General features: G+C 36.3%; 1 protein-coding gene across 1 annotated transcript in view; it reads right to left on the bottom strand.

The window, feature by feature from the left end:
* The window catches only part of LOC135211489 (uncharacterized), a 995,645-nt gene that overhangs the window by 204,452 nt on the left and 779,697 nt on the right, over window positions 1-11,496 (bottom strand). Inside the window, 1 exon segment of the mRNA XM_064244795.1 lies at window positions 11,137-11,221. Coding sequence (XP_064100865.1) covers window positions 11,137-11,221 — 85 coding nt within the window.

Raw genomic sequence — 11,496 nt, 5'->3', positions numbered from 1 at the left:
TAGGGCCTACTGTTTATTTTAAGCTCAACCCTACAGTTTTATGACTTAAACTTGTAGGCATGTGCCAAAAATTATATTGGGGGATTTTTTAACAGAGCACTTCGAGAGAAAGATCCATAGCTGTAGGCCTACTTTAGTAATCTGTCTTATCACAGCATTTCAAATTATTGTTTACAGCAATAGTTATGGGTAAATATTAACATTTGTGTATAACTAGCCCACTTCCCCCTACCTGCTAAAACAAAGTCATTGTAAGTTAACTTTCAAACAATAAGGAACAACTTTATTTTATTAGATCCTTGTAGGGAATTATGTAAGCTTTGCAACGAACCATCAGACAAGAAAATCCGGGCAATATTAAGCGAATAGTGGCGAAAAAACGTATGTACTGCAGCCTGCTGCATTGTTTGAATTACCGCGCCAAGATGGCGGACTTGATGACGTATGTCCGGCCGGCCGATGCGGCATCTAGGCTTTTATATCTATGGTCTTAACAGCGATCTGCCAAGATTAACTTGCAGATGTGTGGAGTGAAACTCGTTATCTCTTGTTGGACCATTCATCCGGCCTCTTCATTCACAGTTAACTGATTACACTGTACTTGAAAACTCTTTAGTAGTTGACAATATTTGGCGTTAGCTCAGCCTTGAAACCTACTTTAGACAAAGTAAAATGTAATGTTAGTTTTCCCTATGACTAAAGGGATGATAATAATGTTATCAGCTTCAATGTTTTTTCTTTATTGTTTGGATACTATTTTGCTTATTCAATGGGACTATTATCACTCGAACAAAATTCCGCTTACTAAAAATATTAACTATGTATAATAGAGGTTTTCGCAGGCAAACTTCGTGTTTGTTCTTGATCTCTGCACTTCAATTTAATGAAGATCTTCTGCTGCTAATATACTAATTATTCAAGAACACTGACTTTCTGCGAAATTAAGGTTTTCAGGTTCTTTCTTACTGTGTCAACATTCTTATTCTGTTGATGTACCAAGAAGTGACATTAGTGGATACTAACAAATCTGTAGATTTCTTTTCAATGAAATCATTCAACTGTCTTGGCTTTTTAAGTATTTTGAATGTTAATACTCGTGAATTTCACAAACGCTTCATGGGTACTTCAAGGGGTCATGTTCCTGTGTCATTATATCTAAATCAGTGTGAATGTGTGTGTGTGTTTGTGTGACTGTGTTGTCATTCTCTCAAACCCCGGATTACATTCGTAGGTGGTAGTCACAGCTTGGATTCTGTGGGCCCTTGGAGAGTTGGAAGATACAGAACTATGAGACGGACGACTAGAAGTGAAAGCAGATCTGAGTAAGGTCCAGCACAAGAGAGATGAAGGGATAATTCCACACAGGCACTTTGCTTCATTCGGGGTTAGAGGCGATATATAAATATATATATATATATATATATATATATATATATATATATATATATATGCATTATATTATATATATATATATATTATTTATGCATTATATATATATATATATATATATATATATATATATATATTCGTTTCTCAGCAAGCCGTTACGGTGAGATTGCTAGCCCAACCCCTATTTCTTTTTCTTTTTTTATCTCTGTGGACACTGTCACCCACTCGCAGCTGGGTGGATTGGTGGGCGGTAGGCCGGAAGGGATTCCAGACCTTGCAAACGCGACCACGCGATGCACCATTCAAACGAAACGCGCTCACCTGAGGTGATTGTTGCCATATCCCTACGCTTACACACACACACACACACAGACACACACACACACACACACACACACACACATATATATATATATATATATATATATGTCTAAATTATATATATATATATATATATATATATATTATATATATATATAATGTAGATAGGTACAGAACCTTGGGATAATAATAATAATATATTCCAGCACATGACCACTTCACCGGAGAGGCTACAAAAAGCAGTAGTGGTAACAATAACAATAACAACCACGAACGCATCAAGCGGAAGAGAGAGACACTTTTCACCCCAGCCATCGTATTGTAATGATGCAGATGAAACTAAGCGTGAATAATACTTATTTAATAAACTGCCGGAAACAGAAAAGGGGCTTAAAACACTTTTTTTGTAGAGAATTCCTTAACCACCCCCCCACAATCCACCTCCCGTCTCATTCCACTACCAAATTCTCTCTCTCTCTCTCTCTCACACCGAAACAGCCATCCCCTCTAATCCCTGGGGCGAATACCTCTAAGGTCCATTATCATATTGCCAACACACTGGAAAATATCCTTAACGCCACCGAATCCTACGGATCAAAATATCAAGCTATGGCTCAGGTGTTTTAAAAAACTTCAATTTTGGCTCATACTCTAACCCTTACCACACCACCTCCCTCCGGCATCCCCTCCCACCACCCTGGGTCCCGTCCCTACCCCTTGCTTTTCACCTCTCCTCCCCTACAATCTCACGAGGAAACCACCCCCTCCTCCCCAAGACTATACTCTCCAACCCACTTCTTCCCCAACACCTCTGTGGTGTATTGATGACCGCCCACACTTACAGTCGTTAGATGGTGAGTTTGGAGGGGTGGGTGGGTGGGTGGGTGTGGGTCCTAGCGGCACAGGAAAGACTGGGTGGGAGGAATGTGCGAGTGTGGGTGTAGGGGATGAGGCACTTCTTGAGGACACTTCCAGAAGCGACCGCAAAGAGGCGTGAAAGTGGATGAGGTTGGTCAACAACGTTATAGACTATATTATGCTTCTCTAATCGGATGACGGAAAAGTGGTGAGGAAAATGGACGAACAGAAAATAAAAGCATGACAAATGCGCGATAGGCGATAGCAGCGATTTCCGATCTGAAAATATTTTCATGGAATAATAGTAAAAATCTTTTAACGACGTAAGCACCCAATGTCTGCACAGTAAAGTAATACTGATTCCGGTAAGTTACGAGGTGATATAAGACAATACATAGTAACAAAAACAAAAAATCAGCAAACTAGTATCCTGAGGCAATGCATAAAACACGACGACAGCACCAAAACCTCATCTAAACACAGGCGAGGGAACAAGCATGCAGCCAATTCTAATGCAATGTAAACACCTCATGTTTTGGGGGAAAAGCTTACAGCCATCGTTAAAGCAAGTCATAAACCAACATAAAACAAGAGGGAATTGTATCAATAAATGGACGATGCTATCAGGGATACAAGCAAACAGGGAAGACAACTAACCAACGCCAAAGGAAAGGGCATAAACACAGTAACACAAAACACACGTACAAGCAAACAAAGGAAAGGACACAAACACAGTAGCACACAACACCCGTACAAGCAGACAAAGGAAAGGGAACAACCACGAGTAATTCTAAACAGCCGTGCAAGCAAACCTACGAAAGGACCCAAGCAAGTGTAATCCTGAACGCCTGCACAAGGAAATCAAGAGCAATTCTCAATACACGTACAAGCAAATAGCAAAGGCGAGGAAGGAATGTACAGATCGACATATTAAGGAGCGGGTCCTCCTCAGTTATGGGCAACGTTAAAGGAGAGCGATGCGGACGGGACCCCATTGCACCCATTAGCCCCATTACCCTCGTAAAATAAGGGAGCCGTTAAGGGGGAGAAGTCTTCACGACGAACCAAGGATTCGAATTTGCTACATTAGTGTTCTTTCCTTTCATTCAGGAGCCAACCTCAAGTTAAGACAGTCGGTTAAATACGTGAGCGAACTGTTGATGTTTTAAGACTCTCTCATACTCGAAGATGCAAGGGCGACTAAAAACAAAATGACGTAATAAATCTACCATAGCAAACACTCGGAATACTCAGCGTAATTCTAAGAAACTACTGGGAATAAATACAGCTTGAAGGTCGGCGCTTCTGAGAAGCCTCCATAAATAAAGGTGATGAGCAATGAAATAAATGTTACGGGAAAATTATAAGAGAGAGAGAGAGAGAGAGAGAGAGAGGAGAGAGAGAGAGAGGAGAGAGTGTCCTTGGTTTTGCCGAGGAGAACCGCATTTGTAATTCTGACGATTAGAAGAGGATTTCACAGCATAACTCGCTTGCTGAAAAATGATGATAAAAGGAAGAAAACGAAGAATCTGGGACTAAGGTCTTTTAATAATATAACAATAATAATGTGCGTCTCTTGACCAAAATATGAACAATTATTGTCCAATTTCAACATGGAAGAGAAAAGAATTACAACGAAAATTGAGAAGATGCCAAATAAATTGACCTCAAATGATGCGGCCACCCTATTTAACAAGACTTGTTAATAGGTCTACTTACTTCTTAATATAATAATAATAATAATAATAATAATAATAATAATAATAATAATAATAATAATAATAATAATAAAGGAGGCAACAGAATTAACCTTGTGATGTTCACGGACGACATCAATCTGTATGGTAAGAGCATCAAGGAAATAGATACCCTAATCCAGATTGTAAGGATTGTATCCGGGGACATCAGGATGGAGTTTGGAATAGAAATATATTCCTTGGCCAACTTACAAAAAAGGCAAAGTAACAATGACTGACGAGATAAAGCTACCAGACGGGAATAGCCTCAGGCACATAGAGGAGGCAGGATACAAATACCTGGGAATAATAGATGGAGAGGATATAAAACACCAATAGATGAAGGACACGATCAGGAAAGAATATACTCAGATACTTAAGTCAAAACTGAACGCCATCAGCAGTACCATTAATCAGAAGCAGCGCAGTGGACGAAGGCTGAACTCCGCAGCATAGACCAAAAACCTAGGAAACACACGACAATACACGAGCAAATACGGACAGACTATAAATAATACGCAAGGAAGGAAGGAAAGGGCTACTAAGCGTAGAGGACTACGTCAACATCCAGAGTAGAGCACTGGGGCATTATCTGAAATCCAGTGAAGACGGAAGTCTAAGGACTGCTGGGAATATAAGTAGACGAACACCCAGAAATATAGAGACAGTAGAATGAAAAAACAGAATAGAGAAATGGGACAACTAACCAATGCACGGAAAGTACATGGGTCAGACTAAAGAACTGGCCAGCGATGAAACATGGTAATGGCTACAGAGGGGAGAACTCAGAGGGAAACAGAAGGAATGCTAATAGCAGCACAAGAACCAGTTATGTCCAATGAACAATAGATAGAAATAACTTCTTACCCATATACAGGAAGTGCAATATGAAAAACGAGACCATAATCCACATAGCAAGTGTCCGGGACTTCCACAGAACCAGTTAAAATGAGGCATAATTCAGTAACAAAAGCCCTCCACTGAAACCTAAGTAAGAAACACCAGCTGGCTTGGAGTAATAAGCGGTAGGAACACCAACCTGAGGGAGTGGTAGAAAACGATCAGACAAAGATCTTCTAGGACTATGGTATCAGAACAGATTGGGTGATACGTGCCAATAGAGCAGACATGGCGCTGATTGACAAAATCAAGAAGAAAGTATCATTTATGTCGCAATACCATGGGACACCAGAGTAGATGAGAAATAAAGAAAAAAAATTGATAAGTATCAAGACCTGAAAATACTGAAATAAGAAGGATATGGGATATACCAGTGGAAACTGTACCCATAATCAGAGGATCACTAGGCACGATCCCTGAAAAGGAACCTGGGAAAACTAGATGCTGAAGTAGCTCCAGGACTCATGCAGAAGAGTGTGCTACTCGAAACAGCGCACATAGTGAGAAAAGTGATGGACTCCTAAGCAGGAAGGATGTAACGCGGAACCCCCATACCATAAAAATCACCCAGTCAAATGAGATAACTGTGATAGAATAATAATAATAATAATAATAATAATAATAATAATAATAATAATAAAATAATAATAATAATAAAAATGAAAATCTCAGAAAACGGATAATATTTCAATTGAGTTTCTTGCTGGGAGAAGAAAGACATTACCAAAACTTTCAGTCTCACCGAAATCTCTTTCCGAAAACTCGGCAGCCATACTTCCGGGCTGTAAACAATCGATAAAAAGGCCATTACCTCGGTTATCTGCACCGAACATTCTTCGCACTCTCGCGAGATCGGTTTTAGTGACGGCTTCAACATCAACAACAATAATATACACACCACTTTATACTATATGCAAAAAAAAAAAAGTTAAATAAACTGCTACACGGTATAATATGAATTTATACAGATGTATGTGTGTGTAAGTATGAACGTGTATATATAATAGTCTATATATATATTATATATATCTATATATTATATCTATATAATAAAATAATATATATGTATATGATATGGGTGTGTGTATACTAAATATATATGCATGACACACACACAATCACACACACATATATATATTTAAACATACACACACACACAACACACACACACACACACACACACACACATATATATATATATATATATATATATATATATATATATTATATATATATATATATATAACATGAGCACTTTCCCCATTCAAGGCGATGTCTCTGCAAGTATTTGTGGATGAGGTTGCTAGACAAATGGGACATACCACAACCGCCTAATTACCAAGCACATAATTGCTTGCTCGCCTCAACAAGGCCCAGCAAGACTTAATGGGAACTACTCTCGCCCGGGCTTCGAATCCGGGAGCTTTCACTGATGATGAAGTGAGTATCCTAGCCACTGGACCACGAGTTCAAAGTATGTATGTATGTATAAAAAAAAAAAAAAAAAAACCCGTACGATGGATTTTCGCTTACTCGGGGAACAAGCCTACACACTACTTTGTTGTTGTTGTTTTTATTGTTGAGGGGGGGCGTGGTACGAAAGGTCTATGTAAGAGGCTAAAAAGGTCTGAAGAAGGTGTATTGTGTTGAGTGAAAGATACATAAATTATAGGACAGGATATTTATGACTTATTTATTAGAATGAAAATGTAAAAAGTAAAAAATATGCATGTTAAACTGTACAGAAAAATTATTTCTAATAAAGTATAGCATCTTTATTTAAATTTTCGTTAGAGAAAAAAGGATCTATTAGACCGTAGACTTCAGCACTTTTTAATTTACGTTAACAGTTAGGAACATAATGGTTACAACTTATGTGTGTGGGGAAAATCTTGCACGCGTCCCGAGGAACCTGGAGATTGGATCACGCATTGTTTTTTTTTTTTTTTTTTTTTTTTTTTTTTTTTAAGTCTCACTCATACAACACTGTTCCACCTTCCTTCTGTTTTCCGATAGTTCACTTTCATCTGTTCCACCGTGAACAAACTGGTTGCTATAACTTGACATCCAAAAGCTTAAGCATACCATGTAACGTCCAAGAGGAAGAAGAAAAAAATGTCAACGGTTATTTTGATATAATAAAGCTGCAGAGAACTGTAAAAGTGTTGGCTGAGAATAGAATAGAATAGAACATAATATATTATGATTAGGAATACGGGAAAGGAATCACAAAATATTCCTCAAAATAAATGAATGCACATTAACTGCACCTAGAAACAAATTCTTAATATGTAGCAGTTGAAAATAAATTTTTTTAAAACAAAAAAGAAATTGCTTTTCGGAAAATAAATTTTCTCTTTGCCTAAAAGAGCTATTATTATCACACAAAAAACATAATGTTTGAAGAATATTAAACATATCTTCAGAAAACTACTTTTTTTCAACGACAATTTGTTTTCGGTCTATTGCGCTGTGAGTCCTGAGACAAAATTAATTCAACCATAAATATAAAATATTTGCAACAACAACACCAACTCTTAAGGCTAATAATAGCATCAGTTTATTCAAAGAACACGCAATTTTTCTTATGAAGAAACTTTGGAAGGAAGCGGATTTTATCACCGGAATAATCCCCTGATAATAAAGGAGTTGTGATAAGAGCGTACTTTTCTAAGAAGCCCCTTTTAAAGAGTATACAGCATTCTCCTCGAAATTGAGCTCTCGAAGTAGGATCTTTCCTCCGCCAAACTTCTCAAGTTTAAGCAGATAAGAAACGATAAAAATTGGAGGGGAAAAAATCTTAGACACACTGATCGTCTTCTGCCGTAAAAAATAGCTTTCCTTTCTTCGCTCATTACTGATTTTACGTGACCAGGCTCGATATCTTATAATTAAATTCTCCTGGGGCTGTTATTATCGTTCTATTCTTTTGACCTACAAGAATTTCGGTCACTGATATTTTACAAGGAATTTACGCGTTAAGATTAATACTGGAACTTCGGTAACAAGATTTGAATGGCATAAGTTTAATTTAATATAATTTTCTTCACTCGAGTCTTATTTTCTGCATTTCTGTGTTTTCTTTCATTACTGCCCTGATAAAATTCTCCTTGCATTAATAATTTACATTTTCATCTATTTATTAACTGATAATTTATTTTTCTCTTTTATTAATAAGTGGTTTCGTCTTTCTTTCTGTATTTCCCATTACCTTCTGATACTTGTTTCTAATGAAAATCATTCTTTGGAACTTGAATTGCAAGTCAATGGCCCCTGTGGCTTTATCCATAATGCATCAAGTCCTTGCAGTTTGTTTCGTTGGAGGACGAACAAATCATAAAAACAGTTGTAGCAGAGGCATCGACTGCTGCTTGAAGGTAAAGTTCGACTTCAAGGTAGGTTTAGTGACAGGCATCCTCTAATTGACATGTTTTTCAATTAACACATCATTATAGGGTAGCTGCTTTCGTGTCTCCTTGCTTTCTTTTAGATTATACAATACGTACCTACGGTAACAAGTAAAAAATGTGCAATAGAGTTTTCCGTACAGCGTATAATGCTGACTGAAACTCTCAGTCGCGGCCCGGAGGTGGTCTGTGTTGTTGGTACCTAGAGTGGTGCCAGACGCACGATCATGACTACATTTACCCTTAGATAAGATAAAAACTACTGATGCTACAGAGCTGCAAGTTGGTATGTCTAATGACTGGAGTGGGGATGATCAACAAGTATAGTCTTTAAGATCTGAGGGCGAAGAGGAAAAGTGCGGACGGACAGACAAATTAGCCATCTCAGTAGTTTCCTTTTACAGACCACTAGAAATGAATGCTAGAACCAGGAGAATGACAGACATCAGGTCAAGACATTATAGCTTTCATATGTTCTATCATGTGCCTGAAATTATTCTAATGTCATGCAATAAATACTTATAAATCATTAAAATCTTTGTTTTCAAATATTATTTCAAATCGTCCATAACAATAGTTGTGATTTCTTTCTATAAGCAGCTAGTTCCTTACTAATTGCACATTGGTTGTTATATTAATGTCTTTCAATATAAATATCCATACCCTTATAACCTTGGATAAATGGAGGAAAAGTATATTATAAAATGGCAGTCATACTATTTGTATAATGGAGAAAACAAACGTAAATATTTGATTATCTCGTACAATTTTCTCTAGAAAAACAATAATTACTTTCCATTTACTTGTAAGTTTTAATTTTGACAATTATTCTCCACAATATAAATCGTAAAAGAAATACTAAAGTCTACTTTTAAAAATTTCTATCATATTCAGAGAACCACTTACATATTTGAACTAAATTGTTTTTATATAAAACTAATGAGTCTCTCGAAGCAATATGAGAACCAGAACATCAGGGGGCTACGCCATCATATACATTTACATAATGGGAATTATAACTTGCGAAACTGAAGGGTAACATAAAGGTCATTTTACATAACGGGTAAAACTTGCGTACAAATTAGTGCTCTGGCGTTATGCAAGTTTCATATAGGTAATTGGTGCAATTGTGTAAAAATAAGTAACGAAAATAACCATTTATATGCAAAAAATAAGCGCGCGCATGCACACAAACACAACCACACTAACACACACACATATATACATATATATATATAGATATATATATATATATAATATATATGTGTGTGTGTGTGTGTGTGTGCGTCTGTATATATTTACATATATACGCGCATACACACAGAATATATGTATATATATATATATATATATATATATATATATATATATGCACACACACACAGAACAACACACACACACCACACACATATATATATATATATATATATATGTGTGTGTGTGTGTGTGTGTGTGTGTGTGTGTGTGTGTGCATATAAATATACATATATTCTGTGTGTATGCGCGTAAATATGTAAATATATATATATATATATATATATATATATATATATATATATATATATATATATAAAGTGTGTGTTGTGTGGGCGTGTTTGTGTGCATGTGCGCATGCGTTTATTTATGCATATCAATGCTTATTTCCATTTACTTATTTTTACACAATTGCACCAATTACCTACATATATAGATATATATAATATGATATATATATATATATATGTATATATATATATATATATTTATATATATGTCTTACCACATCACCGTGATTGATATATGCGCATTAAGTTACATATGTCCTTTAATATCTAATTCGCTCTACCTGGGAATTAATTTATGTTCATATATGTTAGCCAAAGGGGAATTTTTAAGTTGATAATAATTTTGTCGGCTCAAGGGCGCGAACCTAGGAACCAAGAAATCAGGACGTACAGTACAGCATTCTGACCACACGGCTATCACGAGATAGCCGTGTGGCCAGAGGGCTTCACTGTACGTCCTAATTTCTTGGTACCTAGTTTCGCGCCCGTGAGCCGACGAAATTATTATCAACTAAAAAAATCCCCTTCAGTTAATAAATATGTAAATATATTAATTCTGAGGTAGAGCGCATTATATATCATATATATATATATATATATTATATATATATATATATATTAAATATATATAGTAATAATAATATGTAGTATATACATATACATATATAATAGTCATATATGGGCATATAAATATCAGTATATAAATACATACATACATACATACTATATACATACATACATACATACGCAGCAAACATACGACTCACTAACTCGATGAAAAAAAAACCTGTTTTCTATCGGCAATGAGCTCGTACAATTCAAAGTAAAAACATATTAGCATAAAGATACGGAATAACAAAATACTCCTGTCAATTACAAACTTGGAGAGGATATAAAGTGATGGATTGGCTAGAAGAAATATTTTGTCAACTGAGTCAAACTGTTTAAGAAGGAGAGAGAGAGAGAGAGAGAGAGACTTACAATTTTCTCTGCACTCAGGAGGCGTCGCGGTCCAGATCCCATTGGCTTGGCACTGCCTCTCCTCCTGGCCAATCAAATGATATCCCTGGAAAGAAAACGGGAATGAGGTGAGCAAATTCATATATTTTTCCAGATTTATTGTCCTTCTATTATTAGGTGATAAATGTTCTATAACATTGCGTGATCCTACCTCCAGCTTACTCGGGACGCGTGCGAAATTTTCCCCTCAAGCCCAAGTGGTAAACATTGCATTCCTAACTTTTAACGTACATTAAAACTTGCTAAATTCTACAGTCAAACAGAGCCTTGTTTCATCAGCGAAAATTAAAAGAGATACGATATATTTTACAAATATTTTTT

This window comes from Macrobrachium nipponense, chromosome 4 (assembly GCF_015104395.2).
Source record: "Macrobrachium nipponense isolate FS-2020 chromosome 4, ASM1510439v2, whole genome shotgun sequence".
Lineage (NCBI taxonomy): Eukaryota > Metazoa > Arthropoda > Malacostraca > Decapoda > Palaemonidae > Macrobrachium > Macrobrachium nipponense.
This window is presented reverse-complemented; position numbering and strand designations above follow the sequence as displayed.